General features: G+C 36.5%; 1 protein-coding gene across 5 annotated transcripts in view; it reads right to left on the bottom strand.

The window, feature by feature from the left end:
• Positions 1-16,179: 16,179 nt before the first annotated feature.
• The window catches only part of LOC132798550 (uncharacterized), a 36,552-nt gene continuing 31,858 nt past the window's right edge, over positions 16,180-20,873 (bottom strand). For 4 of the 5 annotated variants that reach the window (XM_060810444.1, XM_060810447.1, XM_060810446.1 and 1 more), the window contains exons 5-8: positions 20,359-20,492; positions 17,929-18,051; positions 17,663-17,861; positions 16,180-17,534 (exon numbers count right to left, since the gene is read on the bottom strand). In XM_060810444.1, coding sequence (XP_060666427.1) covers positions 17,137-17,534; positions 17,663-17,861; positions 17,929-18,051; positions 20,359-20,492 — 854 coding nt within the window. In that variant the 3' untranslated portion in view covers positions 16,180-17,136. The remainder of the gene's footprint in view (positions 17,535-17,662; positions 17,862-17,928; positions 18,052-20,358; positions 20,493-20,873) is intronic. The other variant, XM_060810449.1, reaches the window with a different exon arrangement.

Genomic DNA, 20,873 nt, shown 5'->3' with positions numbered 1-20,873 from the left:
AGATTGCCAACCGCGGCAACTAAGAACGATTGAACACATCTCCAAATACTGTGTGTATAGGAAATATAAAACTCAACAGTTAGATACATACATACGGATACATTTCTATTAAATTAAAATAAATTCCTTGGAAGCTAAGCTTTAGGTGCAGTCCATATCAATTCAATGTACATTTGCAATCCTTTTCTTCTGAGATACTCGTATTAAATTGCAGTTGTAAGTGCTCATCAGCTTATTGCGAATAGCTATCGTCTTTTTTGCAAAATTATCACAAAGAGCGAACAAAGCATATAGAAGAAACTGCTTCACTTTGTTCTCATTCTATGCGCTCTGAGTAGAAATTGTGAAATTTGAAATGAAATCGCATTTTATGCTGTCCATAAGGCGAGTGGCTCTCATAGTGCGCTGTTTGGCTTTATCCATGGCTCGCACCTTGACGCACTTTTTGTGAATTGTCAGGGATATGGCGAGTGAATTTTATTAGCACTCATAAGTTGTAAAGTGTATGATGGCATGGAGACAACGGCGAAGACCCAAGAGCACACGGCATCAACTGACTGCGGCTGTAGATTTCGCAGCATACTTTTGTGCGTCGCCCCAACTTCATGTTAAACAGATTTTTATTGCAGTTTTTTATTTGCATTTCTTGCTCTTGCTCTCGCTCCCGATACCTTTCTTGTTCAGTCATATTCTGTTTCTTTTTTTCTTTTTTGGTTTTCTTTTTATATAAGAAATTTACTTTTTCGCTCATTTTGATGCCGTCGCTTGGCATGGAGCATTTTTTATTATTTAACATTTCGTTTTATTTTGTCGCTGTAGGAAATGAAATATTTTTGCATATAAAAAACATTTTGACTTCATGCTGTGACAATGTTTTCACGCTGTTTATGTGGGAGATTCACTTTCATTTTGTGTTTTTTTTTTTTTTTTTATTGTATTGTACATGTATAAGTATATTTTATTCCGTTGTGTTCATTTCCGCCACACAATAAAATAACAAGGTAAAGATGCAAAAGGACAGAAATTTAAACATCTCATAAATAAGAGAGCACCCCAAGTGGGAAGAATACACACGCGTATAGTACTCTGCTATCATAATCCCTACATGTTGATCCATTTCACTGCTTCATTAGCGATTTTCTTATCATTAATCTTCTACCATGAGGAGCAGATTGTCCAGTCCATAACAATTACAATTACAATCAAATGTATTGACCATAAACACAACATGAACACACACGCATAAAGACGATGGAAAGCTCAATCCAGCTCAGTCAATAGCAAATTATGCCATTAGGTTGCCATGTTGAAATTTGCTCAATGAACTGTGCTAAATACGTTGACTAATTGCGTGTGTCCGGAATTGAACTTGACCAGGATATTGGCAAAAAGTGACACGAGGCTGATATAAAAATTAATTGGATTTCGCCCACTTAAAGGAAAGTTCTACAGATTGATGTATAGTAAATTAAAGTGTCAACAATTTTCATACATTTCACTACATAAAGAACTAATATGAGACACAAAAAATTTGTGCAAGTGCAAGTGTTTTCATTTTGTGATTTACACTTAATTTAATGCAATTAATTTGACATTAAAAATTTAATTGCAAAATGCACGAGTGAAACGAATGAAAACAAATATCTTTATAATTCATTAAAAACAAATGAATTTTTGTCTGGCGAAAGTTGGTTAAAAATAATAATGGGATTTTCATTGTTATTTGCATGTTTGTGTTACGCACTCGATAAGCATAATTAAAATGTCAAACATGGTATAAATCATATTGGTTAATGCACTCACCGTAGCGTGCTATGAAGCACCATGTACACCACTGCAAATGCTAAATTTTTAATTGCATTTTCATTAAAATCAATAAAATGTGAACACCAGAAAAGCACTAAAAATACAAAAATACAAAAAAAAATGGCGAGCAGCAGCAAAGTGCACTTCATACAACTGACGCCCCCAAAAATGGCACTTCATTGCGCCAAAGAACTTTTACAGCCAGCCAACCAGGTGCTTCAAAATGGAAACTAATGAAAATGCAAGCAGCAAGGTGCAAGTGGCAATGTGGAAGGGGCACGTGGAAGCTGCAAGACTTCGACGGAGGCTGGTTGGTTGCTTGACTAGTGCAAATGGAAATTAGATTGCCCCAGCGCCAGTTTACCAGACAAAACTTGATACAAGTTTTCTCTTTTATTTTTATTTGAGTCATCTTTTTTTTCATCAACTACTGCCCGTTGGGGCAACAAAAAGGAGAACTTCAATTGCCAAGCGTAACTAGTTCAAGTTGCTTACAGTAATTATAAATTTACCTAAGGAATTACGCAAGCTCGTCGAGTGCAGTTGAAGGAGTTGTGCAGGAGCAGTGCAGTGCAGGTGGCAGCATAAACTTTCCAGCAGGAGGCCAGAGTTCGGTAGAGGCAACTAGCTAGTTAAGTTACTGTCAAGCACTTGGCTGCAGCTACAAGTAATAATATTATTGATAGATTAGAGTGCGTCTTGGGGGTTCTCTCAGCAGGCCAAGTGCAGTTATGACTCTTATGCCATGTCCTACTAGTGGCGTTGCCTATAGAATATGCAAGTGCTTATACATAAACTGCTAATGGACGGAAGCAAAAAGTGTAGTGCAGAGGCAAAAAAAAAGAAATGCTCAAGATTAGGCTTGAAAACTTCATTTCACCATTTCGGCAAACCAATTTCTAGTTAGTCGACTATAAAAAAAAGCCTCAAGTACATTTTCTTTTGCAATTCCTTTTGTCAACCCTTTCGCAGATCACACTCTCGAGCTGTCTGGTCCGATTGTCTTGCACAGCAATCGGAAAAAATAAACGAACTCCAAATTGCCAACAGACAGCCAGGCGTTGCCTTAACTAAGACTCGGCTCAAAGTCTATGGCATTGGTGCTCCGCTGTGGATTTGCTAAGGCATTAGCACCTTTCACTTCCGTTTGCCTTTTGCGTTTTGTTTCTTTCTTCTCTTATTTTTGGCTTGATGCGAACACACCACAAGCTGAGGATGTGAGGCATACATGGCATTAAAGCCATGAATTAAAATGTCTTTCCTTTTCCCTTTTTTTCACATTTTTTGTGTGTTCTTTAAATAGCAATTGCTCACTTTTTGCTACAAATCAGAGAATGAATTTGATACCTGATACACGCGTAGCTAATCGGGTTTAAGATATTTTAATTGTGTGCTAACAGCTGAATCATTGCATTATAAGGTGGAAAGACCTTCAAGAAACAATTTTGGTGGAAAAACTAAACGCTTTAGCTATGATATATTACATACGAATAATAAATGATCTCAAGTTTGCTTTCAAAATAGTATTTACATATAAAAATCCATAATATATTGTTACCCATTATTTGAATACATTAAAATCTTATTTTTATTGCTACAATATGTTTAATTTTAACGTAAATTCCTAGGAGCTTAATAATCACTGCTATATTATATATTTTAAGATATATATAAACCTAATTCGGAATTCAAGAAAAGATAATATTTTAAATGTTTTATAATTCTATTTTTTTTTTGGTTAAATTTTTTAGTGCATCAGGGCGATCACACCTTAGTTGCTTCCATTATATATTCTACTTAAGCGAGTATTACTGGTCTGTATAAATCTTCATAAAACTGATTCCTATTGCATTTATAATAAAATCCAATTGGATTAATTCAAAAATATAAACAAGATTAAGAAATATAAATTGCTTAATTCCAAAATATAGTTAATCATTTTTAATTACTTAAATTTAGAATTTATTTCAGCATGGAACTCACCATATTTGCAGGCAGTTGATAAGGTGCAGTTATTTTTTCGCAGAAATTAAATGATTTTATCTTCTATTGCAAATATTATTACAAATTTATTAATCTATTTATTGAAAATTGAGGAAATTTAGTAAAATATAAAAATCTTTATTAATTTACGATTTGAATCAACTATTTGCAATAGCTCAGATTTCTATTACTTTCGCAGCCTGTGATGCTTTTTAGATGATCACTAACTGATTAGCATTCTTTAAACTTTATCGCAAAATACTTGAGTTATTCAGTATATCACAAAGTGTTGGGTCATTAATCTTGGTAATAATTTGCCCGTCTTAGCAGGAGCTCAGTTAAGCAATTGGGCTTAAGTTTGTGCCCAAGTTCAAAATGGACATAGCTGCTGAGCGAGAGCTGAGAGCTGAGAACTTTTCCTAAATTACAATCACTTAGAGCAGTTTTAGCAGACATTATGCAGTCATTTTAGACTTCCGTCTAATTTACATGCTATTTAAATTATGTTGGCAGCCAGGACCCGACTACCCGACCAATATGGAGCAGCTTCATCAAAATGCTTCAGCTGTCCTTAGTTCCGGCGCCGAGACTCGCTGTTGCTGTTGCTGATGCTGGTGCTAGTGTTGGCTTTTGTACAGAATTGCTGCCACTATTCGGAGTCCTTTCTGTTTAAACTTGCAGCATCTGCTGCCACAGCTACTTTGTAAAAACTTTTGTATGCCATGGAGCGAGCAAGCGATGGCGGTGGCAGGACGTCAGCTGGTTTTGGCCCTAGTGTTGGTCTTGGCTTAGCAGCAGCATTGGCTGCAACTGCATAAAATTTCGCCAATATAATTTTAAAGAGCAGGCCATGGCAAGTGGCTTCCTGTCCTTTGCTATCCGGTAGCTCTATCTGTATGTAAGCTTTTGCAATAAAAATGAATTAAATGCAATGAAGCAGCTACGCTTCGTCCTACTTGTCGCTCCTGCTCCTTCTCTGCTCCTGCACACATCATCGTCCTGGCTGGCGCCTCGGGCGCGCGCAAATTGTTGCAACAAAGTGGAAAGTAGAAAGTGGAAAGTAGAAGCGTCGCTTTAGCCAGCAACTGGTGTCAGTTATTGTTGGAATAGCTCAGGTATGAACTGCAGACAGTACGTAGATGCGTTTACGTTCAATTCCCCCACCTCTACCACGTTTACTATACTTTGCCACACCCCCCTAACCGCCTGCTGCATTTAATGGCAATTTGTAGTCGTGGGCGGCAGCCTCATGCAAATTTGTGGCTTATAGTTTATCAAGCCCAACTCGCTTCTCCAGTTACTCAACTCCAATGCGTAAGTTTGCATAAACTGCGTAGGTAAAAGGCGTGTGGAGAGAGGGCGGGGAGAGGGCATTGTTGCCTTTGTTGCGGCTTTTATGGCTTTTAAGTTGCGAAGCGCGTCAAGCGGCATTTTTGTCTAGGTTAAGTGAAATTAAGTTGTTTTACGACTCTCTCCCAATAGCTACAAAAATAGGGAATGGCTAAACTTGGCCCAAAAAGGTTGTTTTGCAAATAGATTTATTGGCTTGAATGCACAACTCAAATTACTAACCATGTTAATTTACTTTCAACAAATAAAAACTATTTCTCTTAATAAGTAGCTCGATAAATTATTTGATTAACTATTTAATTTAATTTCCAAACATTTTTAAGTATGAAATATCCATTTACATCTGCCTCTGTGCGAGAATTATTTTAATAAATTCAATTACCAAACAGCTGCTTGAATTTAATCTATTTAGTTTTGCTTATTAAAGGATTACCACAAACTGATTTTGAAGCTCCTTAAATCACTTGATAATGAAATTTCAAAGAACACAGATAAATTATTAGATTAAAAAACCAAAAAAAAAAACTTTCAAGAATTACGTATTGTTTATTGATTTATGCATTGAAATATTCTATTGCGAAAAATTATTTGCTTCTCTGGCAATATTATTATTTTGATATTGAAACTCGCCAATGGCAAACCAAAGCTGACAAAGACATTAAAATCTAAATGAAATTCAAATGCAGGCAAACAATTTTAATTAAAAGTGGATGCAAGTGAATGCATTTGAAATATTGCGAGCAAATAGAATTTCTAATCAAAAAATATGCAGAAATAAATATGTTTATGCAAAAGATCACTTCAGTTATATAGTATTATGCATTCTAAAGGTTCATGTTATTACATTTAAATAGTTAAGAACCTATTTTTATTTATCAATGCTGTCAATATAACTAATTAGAAATTAATGCAAAATGGCCTTGAGCTATTTATTCGACAAAAGACGCAAATATTAGAAAGTTGGTAGCTGCAACTTTTGAGTTGCATCAAGGGAATAAAAGCAAGTAAGAGAATGCCATAATGTTATCAGCTTAAAAAGGAACTTGCCTTCTTGTCTGATCCCCCGTCTCTCTCCCGAATTCAGTTAGAGCAAAGTGCGTCCCACATGGCGTATGAAAGTTGTGCAAGTTGTGCGCGAGTCCCGCTTAAAAAAAAGTGAAATAAAGCCATGCACACGCTAGACAAGGGAATTGTTATTATTATTATTCTTGTTGTTATTGTTATTGTTGTTCTTTCTTGAAGTTGCTCTGCGTGTTGTTGTTATTCTATTGAAATAAACAAAGAATGTAAAATGGCTCTGCGCTATGCAAATCTGTTGTTGTGCTTTTTAGCCATGTCTGAAGCTAAGGCTAAAATCAAAGCCAATGTTCAAGTTGCCGCTGCAGTGAAAGCAGAAAGTGAACGAATCGGAACTGGCAACAACGCAATGCCGAATTGCGAATGGAGAGTGGCGAATGGCGAATGGCAAATTGCAAAATTGTGAATAGCGGTGAAGCGAAAGCAAAAGCAAAAACAGAACAGAACAGATATAGAAAACTAGAAGCAGAGCATGTCCTGGCTCTCCTGTTGTCTTGTTGTCCTGTGGCGTAACAGGAAAACGTGAGGCAGCTGCTTCACTTCGAGCACTTCACTTTCATGCAGTGTCTTTTCTTTTTGGTTGCCTTTGCTTTTTACCATTATTTCTGCATGCCTTATGCATGCCGCTCTAGTTGTTGCTCTTGATGTTGCTGCCGCTGCCGCTGCTGCTGCTGCTGCTGTTGTTATTGTACTGTGCCCTGCGTCCTGCGGGATTCCTTTAGCTTTTGTTGGCCCACATCTCGTGCTTTCGCTTGTTTGTATTGTGTTTGCTGTTGCCTCTTCTACAACTACAGCAACACAAACTGCTGCTACTTCTGCTACTGCTACTGCTGCTGTTAGCAGCTATTTGTTTGATTGTGGAAATATTTGCATACTAGTATAGTTTTTATTGGCACAACGTTGACACTGATAAGTTCCCCTCGGGATGTCGTTTCAGACTTTACTCTCAAGCTGAAACTCCCGCTCTCCGTCTGGTTTCTGCTATGTCGCCTGCATGAAATTAAATAACAATAGGGAGAACCGAGAAAAAAGAAATGAGAGCAAAAACACAGAAGCGCACTTGAATATTAATTAATGCTTTCGGATTCTCTTTCGCCCTCTGTGCGTTTAAAACAAAAACCCAAAAATGAAAAGAAAAAAATGAAATGATGTTGCCTCAGTTGCCCCCTGGCTCTTGTCATTCGATTTGCATAGTAAATATTTTCCATGAATTTGACCACTGGGCAATACACAAACTTATTGAATTTTTCTGTTCAAAATATGCTCGAGAATAATAAAAAGTTATGTCAAATTTGGGGGAATTATAAATATCGACTTTTTAAAAATACAAAGCAAAGATATCAAGTATTATCAGCATAGTCTGACTATTAATAATTTTCCACTCGAAGCTAAAATTTATAAATAATAATTGCATTCATCTTAGCTGTCTCCCTTTTACTATATTTACAGAAAATGTTTAATTATCTAAATTCAAAAATGTTTTAAATTTGTTTATTTTTGTGTTTTACTATTCCCTATTGCCAACGAAAATCAATGGTTCCATTCTGCTAAGGAATGTTTTCATTTGAATTCACTTTTTTCTATATGGTACAGCTGATTTCTAATCCCAATTTGTAAACAAATTCTCAGCCATTCTGCCCACAAAAATGCAGAATGCAAGTCGAAAACAAACATTGAAATTGAATAGCAATCTGTGTCTACGTTTAGACAGACTGATAATAGACGAATGGCCAAACGCAAACGTTTCCAAACAGAGAATAAACAAGTAGCCAAAGGTTTTTTTTAAAGAATATCACACTACGAGATTCCCTCAAAATTATCTTACTAGTTTTCATGAAATCAAAAGTTAATTAGTTAACTTTATAATTTACTTAATTGAAATATTAACTTTATTTTAAATAAAAATCTAAATAAATGATTTTTGAAAATGTGCCCACATTATGCATATCATAATTAGCATAACTGTCGTGACCGTATTTAGTTGGAAATACCGTTCACTTTGTTGTATGGTCACACTTGACCTTAAATGTCTCTTTGACGGCACATTCGGTGTGGTTGGATGTGCAGAATGTAGGGAAAATATAAGTTCATTATATGTATTGGATGTTGCGGTTTTTATTTGGAAAAGGATATTGACAATTTAAAAATTACGTTACAATTTTTCAAAATTTTCTTGATTTAAATGGATTTAATTTTTGTAAATTCAGTGACTATTGTGCTTAAAAGGTTTTCATCATGTTATATTAAAATTATATTTCAAATTCCCTTGATTTAAATGCATTTAATTTTTTGAAAATTCTGTGACTATTGTGTTTAAAATGTTTTAATCATGTTAAATAAAAAATATATTTAAAATGTTGTTGATTTAAATGGATTTTTAATTTTCGAAAATTCTGTGAGTATTGTGCCTAAAAGGTTTTCATCACGTTAGGTAACCTCGCTCAGAATCACAACTTCTGCACAACTTCTACAACATTCATACACCCGTTTAGAAAAGTATCGCGAGTAAGTGGTATACACAAAACTTTTGCCTAAAAAAGGTGTCCAATACTCGAACCCCATTGTGTACTTTTTTGTTACTTTTGTGTGATGCTGCTTTGTATGCTGAAATGAAAATGAAAACCCACACACAGCAGCAGCAGCAGCAGTTGTGCACTCACGTTTTGTCGCTGCGTCCATTCATTAGGCGGCATTCACTCAAGCATCGCATTTCACATACGCCCCGTTATCGGGAGTTGCCAATGTCAGTCTATGCACACACACGCCGAGCACTTTTGCGGCTTAGGCGAAAGGCAACCAGTGCAATTGCCAGGTAGCCAGGAGCAGCACTTATCACGGAGGGCGGCAATGCCAATAGTCGGCTGTATATTGGATTACATTTGGTTGGAAATGTGTTTGTTGAAAATGCGTTGACAACATCGGGCGAAATGAAACTCATTTTGCAGCATGGCTCATTGTGGGGTATGTTTAATAAAATATTTATTTATTTATGTAAAACAAAAGCAGGTGCGAAATTTCAAATGAGCAAAGTGTACACACACACACACAGACACACATCCAAAGGCATCTCATTTATTTATTTATTTTTATTTGCCACATTTCTGGCAATGCTCGCAGTGTTTTTTCGTTCATTCGTTTATTTCAAATTTTTTCACACTGCCAGCCTCGGGAGTTTTTTGTGGCATTCTCTGTATACTTTTCATTTTGCCTAAATTGAGCACATAAGTGTGCAATGATTTTCAAGCTAAAAACCGTGACACGCCTCAGAGCTGCTTCATTAATAAGCTGGCACAGTGTGTGTGCCACGTGCGGCTCTTATCTGTTAATAAGTATTTGCATTTTATAATTTTGGATGTGCTGCTCTACATAATCGACTAGTCTTTCCCTTACTTCTCTTTTTATTCAAGTGAGTTGCTCTAGTTTTGCTTCTCTCTTCTATCTCAGACTTTTGACAGCCGCGTTGGCACACTTACTTACTTGTATCTATCTTTATCGCATGTCTCAAGCTGTCCACCTCCTTTGTAGAGCAGCCCAAATTTGTTTATTTCAACATATCTAAACTATCTTACTTATATGGCTGCATTTCCGTTCCGCTCTTGGCACTGGGCTAACCGAAAGAATCCCCGAAACGAGCTAGAATGTGTAGATTTTCTGTTTGTCTTGATTTTGATTTATGTTGCAGTAAACAGCAGCAGCAGCAGCAGCAGCAACAGCAGCAGCAGTAGCAGTTGCTTAGGGGCAACCTCATTTGATACTTTGTCGCATCATTTCACCACAACACACACAGACAGACAAACACAGCGACAAGAGCGAGACCCAACTCCAAACTCAACTTCAACCTCGACGACTCGAAGCCGCCGCTAACCTTCTAACCCCAGAACCCGGACCAGGCAACGCATTCCAAAGCATGCTGTGAAGTCCTTCTCGTTGCTGTTGCTTCTGCAGCTCCTTTCATGGGGCTGTGATTTTTTTGCTGCATACTTTCAAGCGGCAAGCCAAAAAGCTGTGAGCACTTCCTTCTTGCTCTTTCTCACATAATTGTGGTGGCACTCGAAAACCAAGCCGTGTTGCAAGTTGGAATGTGAGTTAGAGTGTGAGTTTGAGTGTGAGTATGAGTGCGAGCGAGTTTACACATTCACATTCATATTGTGAGTGTTTACGCCTTATAAAACGCAACATTTTCAGCCATGCAGCGACAACGACATTAGAATCGCTGCCAGGCTGGCATTTGGCAATGCCACAAACTTGCTATTACCCCTGCCCCACAGTCGTGTTGCGAGGCGACGCGTCGCGACGCGTTGTGGATGCTGCCACGTAACTCACACTTGGCGTATAAAAAAACATGAGCGTTACGCTTTGTTTGACTAAAATTTATGTTGATGTTTCTTTTGCTTTTGCTTTTGTCGGCTGCATTTTCGGATCCTTTTTTCTTCTCCATCTTTCTCGCTGTGTGTTTTTTGGCAACGCCTCGCAGACTTCGTCGCATGAGTCATGAGCAGCGACAGACAGAGACAGACTCAACTCAGCCGGTCTGCCAGTTTGTCTCGCCATTTAAAAATGTTTTAATTCCTTGCCAAATACAGAAAACACACACACGCATACATATACATACGTAAATTTTACACTACTAATTCACTTGCCAGGCACAATAATTCACAGGCATCTTCCCTGCGGCTTGCTCAGCCATAAAATCCATGTTTAACTTGCCTTCCAGCCACATAATTATGTTTATATGCTACATACATTTTATATAAGTAGTTGGCATCTTTTCTTTTATATAGCTTGTTAAAATTTATATGCATTGACGAGCACTTTTTATGTTTGCGATTCATTATTACTTGTATTTTTTATAGCTCTATAGAGACTTCGCTTTAGTAACAATGTATCTAGTTAGCTTGGTGCTTTCATTCTGTAGTTTTAGCATATGCCTATCAAAATTGATGGCATTTTTTTCGGTCTTCGAATTTTTATGCGTTCAACGCACCCGCAAACTTTGTACTTAAATCTTGACTGCAGTTTTGTATTCCACTCATAATTATATTTCTCTTCTTTTATGATTCGGCCAATGTGTCAATAGAATATTATGTTATTTTTAGCATCTTAGGTTTGTTTTATATTTTTTTTAAAGGCATGGTCATTGAATAATATCAATAATGAAACTTCAACCAAACCACTAAAATAGGGTCAGCATAGTATTTGTTTGTGTATACTTAATAATGACAATGAAAAAATATAATTATTTATTAGAGCTTTAATGTCAACTTTTTCAGCATTGAAAATTTTAGATACAAGACTCGATATGCGAATATCTTTTATAAATAATACTCTTTTAATTATGTTAACTTAAAGAACCAAGAAAAAAACAAGTACAAAAGCTACTGTTCAGTATGCTCGACTGTGAGATACCCGCTACCCATTTTGAATTAAAGTCTAACCTACCTAACAATATTTAACTAAAATAACGAAAAATAACAAAGCCAATTTTAGGTATATTTATATAGTAAAAAGAATTATAAAAGATTTTTTTAAGTAAAATTGAATTATCATCTAAATGTGCGCTTAATATTTATACCCGCTACCCATAGGGTAAGTAACAGGCATGAGGAGGCATCTCCGACCCTATAAAGTATATATATTCTTGATGAGGGTCAACAGCCAAGACGATCTACCCATGTCCGTCTGTCCGTATGAATACCTAGATCTCAGAGACTATAAGAGATAGAGCTACACAATTTTTTCGTCATCGCTTGATATGTTCATAGGCAGATCAAGTTTGTTTCAAATTTTTGCCACGTCCACTAGCACCCCCATAAATTGACAAGACTCAAATACCAAAGGCTATCTTAGGTATATTTATACAGACATGTGCTTATAGGTGTTTATACAGACAGACGGAAGCGCTATATCTCATTGGCTATTGACGCCGATCAAGAATGGGGGTCGGAGATGCCTCCTTCTGTTTGTTACATACATTTCCTGCCAGATTTCGATGTAACTTTTAAAGAGTCAATAATAGTGAAATAAGTTGATTTCCATGACTACATTTATCATAGCTAGTTGTCTGTAGGTTGTTTTAAGATTGTGTAAAAAGCATTAAGATATATTTACATATATTATATATAATATATGATTTTATTAATAAAATCAATATAATTAATGTGCTGATAGAAACATGTTTTGAAGACTTTCTTTTAAGTGGCTATGTGACTAATTATTTGATCACACAACAGTTAATCTTATTTGAGAAATATTTTCGAAAAAAGGAAAACATATTTCAAAAATTAAGATGCACTTACGAATTTTTTTTCAAAACAATGTTTCAAATAGACATATGAAAATTTCACGATTCCAAAAGACAGAACCTCAAAGAGAATTTGCTAATAACGCACGTATGCACAGAGCGTGGCTGTCACGAAGGGTTGGGTTGGTGGGAGGGCGGGAGGGCAATGATAGGTAACCAGATGTTCCACACATAGTCAGTTTCAAGTATTGCAATAAAAACAGAATGGGAAGAAGTGAGTCTCAGTTAGGTGAGAAGGCAGCAACAACTGACTGACAAAACCTCAACATGCCACTAAAAGCATAATCATGCACTTAACTAAAGCTATCTGGAAAGTTATGTGTGTGTGTGTGTGTGGGAGAGCATGGGATGGGGGCTATATAAGTTTTGGGGGTGTGCAGGTGTAAGTTGAGTTGCTGTAACGCACGTAGAACTTAAGTCATCATCATACAAATAAAAATTTATGACTTTAAATGCGAACACATGCGTGTGGTTGTGTATGTGCTTGCTGCACACATTTGTATGGACACATTTGTGTGTATGTGTGTGTGATTCTGCACGTGTATGTGTGTGGTGGGTGTATGTTTGAGTTTTTTGCGGTTGTGTGTATGTGTGTTTGTATATGTGGTAGACCCACAAGTCAGTTGGTTTGGCTTTGGTACGTTTGTAAAAATACCACTTTATTTGCACTTGTTTGTTACTGTTGTGCTTTCTCTTCTCTTTGCTGCTGCTGCTGCTGATGTTGTTGTTATTATTTCTTGTGCTTGTTTGTTTGTATTTTTTGTATTTTGTTCTTTTTTTTTTGTTTGTGGTTAGCCAAAGTTGCCATTTCAGACAGATGGGACAATTTTTAAAAGTGGCCAACGGTTTGAAAATGCGACAGATGAAACTCGTGCGTGATTTTTAGATTTTCAGATACGTAGATATCTCTGAATACATACTAAGTGATGTGGGAGCAATATAATTCACCAATGCACTCTTTATACATAAATAAAGATGCAAAATCAGCAAAACAACGCTTTCAAAATCGATACACAAACCTCAACAAAACTGGGTTTTCAGCATTTCCCAGAACACTTTGATCGAGCATGCTTTTGAACTGTCCATCAAAGAACCATCGAATTGAAAATATTCTGTCTGAAAACAATCAAAAATCCTTACAAACTAAACAAGTTAGAAAGTTACAGTCGAGTGTGCTCGACTGTGAGATATCCGCATTTTTCATAAAACCATAATCTGCAAATATATCGAAAATATTCAGCAAAAATAATAAAATGTACAGAGCTATTTGATATATCGATATTGTTCTACATTTAAAATATACCTACAGTATGTAAAAATCGACCATATTTTAAGCTAAAGCAATTAAAACAATTGCATACACGTTTCCTGCCAAACAAAAGTATTTTCGTATAATATTTCTATAATTTTCATCTGATTGGAACCAAATACTATAGTACTATAGTTATTATTGTTATAGATTCAAAAAATTCTTGGTATTCGAGGCAGGAAGAAGGCATCTCCGACTCTATAAAATACATATATATATTTTTGATCAGGGTCGTAATAGAGTTATATTTTATGTTCGGTTTCTCAAGTTCTTAAATCATATGCTTCTATCCTTAATGGCCAGTTAAATAAAAATGAGTATATTAGATTTTTACACGGACTAAGAATTTATGTATATATACTTCCAGAAATCGGAGGTGCCACATTTAGCCTGTCGGTGCTGTGTTAAAATAAAAATTATGTATTCATATTTCGCACTTTATAAAAAGTGTTTGAACAGCCGCGCACGTATTATCTACACTTGAGTGCTTACTTAATTTAATAATAATTTAATTAAAATGCGTTGCACGTGGCCTATTGATGAGATACAGTAACTCATGAATTCACACACTCATTATCTTTGCAATATTCATGAGGTTAATTTTCGCTTTTTTCATGGGATTTTATCAATTATTTAGGACCAGTTTCTTACTTTCATTTTGTAATTCCAGAAATGTCTCGCGAAAAAAACAAGTGAGAAACTACAGAGCAAAGCTGCTTGTGAGCTACTTTTCAAGTTAAAGTTATTATCCTGCAGGGACACGGGAGGGGAATGGAAGAGGGGAAGGGGAAGGCAGCTCAGTCTACGGTGGTCGACAAGCAGCAGCCACTTGCAGACTTGCCAGACTTTTGAATAAATTTTCAATCTGTTGGATGACAGCGTTGACAACAACGACAATCAGCATTATGAATATGTAGCTACATCAACTTAACTTGATGTGTGCCTCGCTCTCTGTTTGCTGCTGCTGCTGTTATTATCATAGTAGTTGCTCCTGTTGTTGTTGTTGTTGTTGCTGTTGCTGCGGGGCGTCAGTTTGTCGCTAAGTGAAAAGCCAAGCCAAGTTGCCTGAACATTTTTAAAAGCCGCTTTACTTTTGTAAATACTCAACTTTCGTTTGGACGAAAACTTTTCGCCGACAGTGTGCTGGATGAGAAACCAACAAAAAAAAAAAAAGAAGAATCACAGCGAAAAAAGTAGACGAAAAGTCGCATTGAAAGACGAAAATTCTCTTTCTGCTTTCTTTTTCTTTTAAATGCTTTTAGCCGCTTTGTCAGAAACTTGGCTGATACGCTTGAAGCGCTCCGAGATTCTTTTTTCGCTACTTTTCCTTTATTTTCTTTACTGATATAATGGCATAAGTAATGCAAATAATTAAGTACTAAACAGCTGATAACAAATCATCAATTAAATAGAACCAATTAAACGAAATGATGCCGCCTCTAAGCAATGCGAAAGCTTCAAATAATATGGAAGAAGAAAAGTGCGCTAATCAGGAAAATGCGCCGAGGAAAATGCGACAAAAGAAGTGTCCGAAAAACGAAGTGCCGCAATTTCTCTTTGTGGTCAACCGCCATTAACGTTTATTACACCCACAAATCGCCAACAATGAGGACGCACAACAAAAAGCAAAGAGCAACACTCGCAAAACCAAAAAAAAAAAAATAAGAAAAGCAAAACAATGTGCAAAGAAAAAAATATAATTAAAAATAAACATTACGCAGCGACAGACAAAAAGAAAACGACGAAAAAAAAGAAACGTATAAATATAAAACAGAGACAGAGAAATGTAATAAAAGGTGAAAATTGCATTGCACCCTCTGCGGGTGTCCTTGCTGAGGTCGAGGTCCTACTGCAAAAGCATTTTAGGCGCCTAATTGAGCGTTTTAGTTATGCTAATTGTAGGAGGCTCATCCCTCGACCTGTCTGTCCATCAAGCAAACTCAAATTGTTTTTGTTTGTTATTCACTTTCCCCGAATGTCCGGAAAAACTCAAGTTTATGGTTGTCATTTCTTATGAGCATTTTTAGTGTGAAGCAGGCAGGCAGGCAGCAGGCAACTCATGATCATTAAGAAGACGCCATTGGGGCGTGAGTTGTGAGCTCTTGGAATAATTAATTAAATAATTCTTTGAGGGCAGCACAAGCACAATTTTCCTGGTACATTTTAATTCGAACATTCAAATTGCCAGTACTTAGTATTGCTTGTCAAATCTAAAAGTTTACTATGGAAATCTAAAATGATGGAATAGTAATTGAACGTAGTAACATATAAATCACAAATTTATTTTCTTTAACCTACTCCTTAACCTTTTCAAGTATAAATAAATGAAACAACTTGTAAGTTTTTACTTCGCTCGTTTTATTTTTGATTATCTACCGTAAATACTTATATTATACAATTTTCGATTTCCCTTTTATATTATATACAAATACATATATACTTTCACATATATAGGCGTATTTAGACTTATCAATTAATTGCTTCACTTCGATTTGCTTTCTGGGGGATGCTGGAATTACAATTAGATATAATACATATACGAGTATATGCATGTATGCTCATACATATATAACTTTATATGGTACATATAAATGTCAATCATATAATATATAATTTAGACTGCGATATATATTTATTTATGTATAAATATATATTGTATGTATGTGTGTATATATATTTTAGAGAACCAAAGTGAAAAGCTTAGCACATTTCTTTTGTATTTCGAATGAATGATCAAAACTGCATTTGCGAACCGAGCTGAAATGGTTCACTTCGTAGTTAGTTAAGCTTGACGTGCAGGAATATTTTTTTTTTTTTTTTGTTTTCTTTTGGCTCGGCAATGCAACGAAATTTGTTCTGTTCTGTTCTGGATTTTTGTATTTTGTATTTGGTTTTTGTTGTATTGGTAATCGAAACCTTTCGATATACTGCAGTTTTCGTTTAGAACCCATTTTCGCAGCCTCTCTTCATGTTTGACAAGAAAAATAAATGAAATTTTGCTGCATTCTTTGCTTGGGTAGTTGTTGTTATGCACATGTTTTTGTGTCTGTTAAATGCATTCGAAGTTACTTTGAGCTAGCTGAAACTTGTGTTTGTATTTGTTAGTGTGTGTGTGAATGTTGGTGTAAATATTTTAGATACATTTTGCAGTTTGCAATTGCTGCTGCACTTGCATTTGCAGTTGTTGCAGTTGCTAGTCGCCTAGGGCTGAACTTTCACATCTTCAACATGTTGCCTATTTTTCTTCGGCTGCTTCTCGCTCCGCCTTACCCTCCCTGAAGTGTGGCACAAGAGTTGCGTGACAATTGAATCATGTTAATTGCCTGATACATCTGCTACATCCTTTGCTACTATCGCTGTTGCAGTTACTGAAGCTGCCGCTGTCGCTGTCGCTGCTGCAGCTGGTCACCCGCAGGCTTTGTCTCTGACAATGCTGTTGCTCCTTTTGTAGGGCTTCATCCCGCATCGGTAGCTGGCCGGGCTTTGTAATCGCCACCAGATGCGACACTAATTGCCTGGCCAGCGACCAACTGAGTAGGGCCAGCAGTGTTGCCGTTGCTGTTGCCCCACTGAATGCCACAGATTGGATGCTGCTCACGCTGATGCTTCTGCTGCCCGAGCCAACACCTCGCCAGGCAGCTCCGCCATCCTCTAAACCATCGACGCCATCGTCTTCTTCGCCTGAGGGTACAAAATGAAAGAGAAAGTCTAGCGAGAAATAGAAAAATGCAGGCCATGTACTCGTTTGTTGCTGTTGCTGTTGTTGTCTTTTGTCTCTGCTTCTACAGCGAGAACTTTGTGTAGTGTGTGAAAGCTAATTGGGCTGCCCAACTTACCCTGCAGCTGCGTCAGGTAACTGTTCTTCTTGCTATGGAATTGCTCATCCTCATGCAGCGTATACTGGTCGTATACTTCATCGGCACTCACACGATTGCCATTGGCACCCCCACCGTATTTGCCCGACAGATCCGCCTCCAAGATGGTCTTTTCCGTGGTCTTCCAGTACACATCATGCAGCTGTGCATTGCAACGTAACTGCATATGAAAGAATACTCATAAAACACAATTCCCAATCATTAGCACAAAAAGCATTTAATGTCACCTTTAATTTGCCATTCTCAAAGTGCTGATCGGTGACCACAAAATGTATGCCCACAATCGCAGTTTCCATTTCATTTCGAGTATCTCGTAGTATCTTGTGATGTCGGACATGCGAAGGATTTACCTGCGATGAAAGTAATTCAAATTGTATTTTAGGATAATTGTAATAGAATCGTAAATATGTTTTAAATTATTATCTTAGTTCATCTTTCATCAAGTTTAACTCGTATTATTTGTAATGCTTAAATATTCGAATACTTATTTACTTTCAAAATTGTGCATTCACGTTGATTTATTCATTAATTTAACTTTCAAAATATATGCAAATTTGAATAGCTAAAACCAACTTGATGAACTTATTAGGCCACCAAGCATCGACTAAATAAAATATAATTATAATTCTATAGATTAGTATTATTACTATTAATAACATATTTAATACTTCACTTTAAAGCGACTGAATTCATCTCAATTTTATTGTATTAATTTTAATTACTAAAGTTCCTTCAAGAACTGAAAAACAATTAAAAGATCAGCTGTTCACGCTTTGTTCAATTTGACATGAAGCTCCATAGTGGTTCCGTTGTGGATGCTAAATCACATAATAAACGCAGTCAGCTAAATAATTAGCTATCACACACATAGACGAACACATTCACAGACATAAACACTGCTGCGTGTTGTTGCAATTTCTCTCTCTCCCGCACACTCACTCTCTGTATGGCAAACATTGTTCATTGATGGCGCATAATAGCGGAAACAACAAGAAAGCATGGAAAAAGCAGCAGCAAAACAAAGGGAATACACATATGTGCATTTACACACACAAATGTAGACACAGACACAGACACATATTCACACAGATGCAGAGGTAAACCGCAATTCTGCGCTAGTAGCTGAAAAGGCGCTCAAGTTGCAATTGCTTCGGTTTGGATTGAGTTGGCTGGAATTGCAATTGAGCTGCATCTGGCGATGTCGATGTCGATGCCGTTACCTTGTCGATTGATTGAAAATGTCGAAAATATGCGCACACTTCTTCTGCACTTCAATCACAACAACTGACTGAGTTTGTTTCGCTCAGTTCAGAGCTTGCAACACTTCAAGATGTGCTTAAACAAAAAAAAACAGCAAACTTTTAAACAAGGAACAATTAAAACAAAATTAAAACATATTTCAAGAATCTCACATTAAATAAAGTTAAGTTAACAGTTTTCGATGAGTACAATTTTACGCTAAATAAAATCAAATTTATTAACAATTTAATATTAAATCCAGAAAAACAAATTTACATGTTAATTAGTTCAATTTTGTTATCTAAGTGTTAAGTATTTGTCGTTTATTTTTATTTAACAATTTTTTCTATGGAAGTGAACAATTATACATTAAATGAAGTACAAGAAATCAAATTGAAAAGATAATCTGGTGTGAAATAAATTCGCATATTAAATAAATTAAATTCTCATTAAATTGAAAATGCAATAACTTTAACTTAGTTATTGCCACTATTTTAATATAAAATACTACGTTTGCAACACATTCAAAATTGTGTTTAAAAAGTAAAGCTGATATTAAGTATACGCGATGTGCGCACAGATATATTAAGGAAATCCTCTTTCGAAAAGAAAAATGTTACATTAAGTTAAAAACATGAAATTAACTAATTGAAAGTTTAATATTAAAACCCTTTATATAGTCAAATTTAGTGATGACTCTCTTTAAAAAAATCAAGAAATAAATTAAAGTACGTTCTTCATTGGTGCAAAGTGATGTTCGACTAGTCAAGTTAAGTATACGCGATATGCAACAAACAGACACTTCATTATGCACAGACTGTGGACTTATCAACATATCCCAGCAAAAGATCGCGGCAAAACAGAAATGCAAACTCGCATGCAAATAAAGCGTTGCATACATTTCGGCGCAGAGCACAAATGGCAAATTAGTTAAGCAAACCAAAAACAAAAACACGGAGAGTGTTAGACACTTTGCCGTGGATTTGCAGAGTCATGATTTTGCCTATAACCCTGCCCAAGAGACTGACGGGGGAGTTGCCCCCAAAAATGTTGAATGAAAACTGCGAAAATGTTTGCGCCACTGAGAAGAGGAGTTTTCCAATAGCATTTTCTCCAATAGCGTATTCCCAGCATTTTCATGCCCAGTGCGTGCATAAAACTGCTCTAAATTATTACAGGCAAGGGCCTAATGCATTGGGCGTGGCAAAACAGACGCCTATCTAAGCGCAGTGTATGCGTGTGTTTTGGCTTCTGTGGTAATTACATGGCTCATGCCACAACTCTCTCGAACACACACACACACACACACACACACAAATACATAGAGAGATACACAGCCGCACACTCACGCATAAATTACGCACAGATGCCGCTTAAAAACAAGAAAATTGTGTTTGCATAATTTGCGTTGGACTCACCTCTTCATTATTCACATTCCATGTGAGATTCGCCGCCGGCCGTGAGTGTCGCGATGTGCAATTGCCCCGCAATATGTCGCCTACCCGATATCGTGGCCGGATTCCGGTTATGAATGGTGCATTGTGTGGCGTCTCTGTAAATGCAACAGAATTGGGAATGTGTGTGGGTGTTAGTGGGGGCTGGTTACAACTGGGGACTGTAGACTCGTTGACTTCATTTGTATTCTTTTTTTTTTTTTGTGTATGTTGCAACATCATCAGCCTGGTGTATCTGGCCATCGATTGTCACTATAGTTATGATATACACTCCTGCCCGCGGCCTCACATCGCATACCAGCGCCCCCAAGGCTGACATGTCTGGCAAAATGAAGGGTTCCATTTCGCTGTTGTTTTTCTGTCGACATTTTGACATTTTGCATAATGACAGGCAAACTTCTGATGTTTGTGGTTTACACAGTCTATAATTGAAATGCATTTGTAAACCCGCAATTTCATTTGCTCATAATGAGGATTAC

This window comes from Drosophila nasuta, chromosome 2L, assembly GCF_023558535.2.
Source record: "Drosophila nasuta strain 15112-1781.00 chromosome 2L, ASM2355853v1, whole genome shotgun sequence".
Lineage (NCBI taxonomy): Eukaryota > Metazoa > Arthropoda > Insecta > Diptera > Drosophilidae > Drosophila > Drosophila nasuta.
This window is presented reverse-complemented; position numbering and strand designations above follow the sequence as displayed.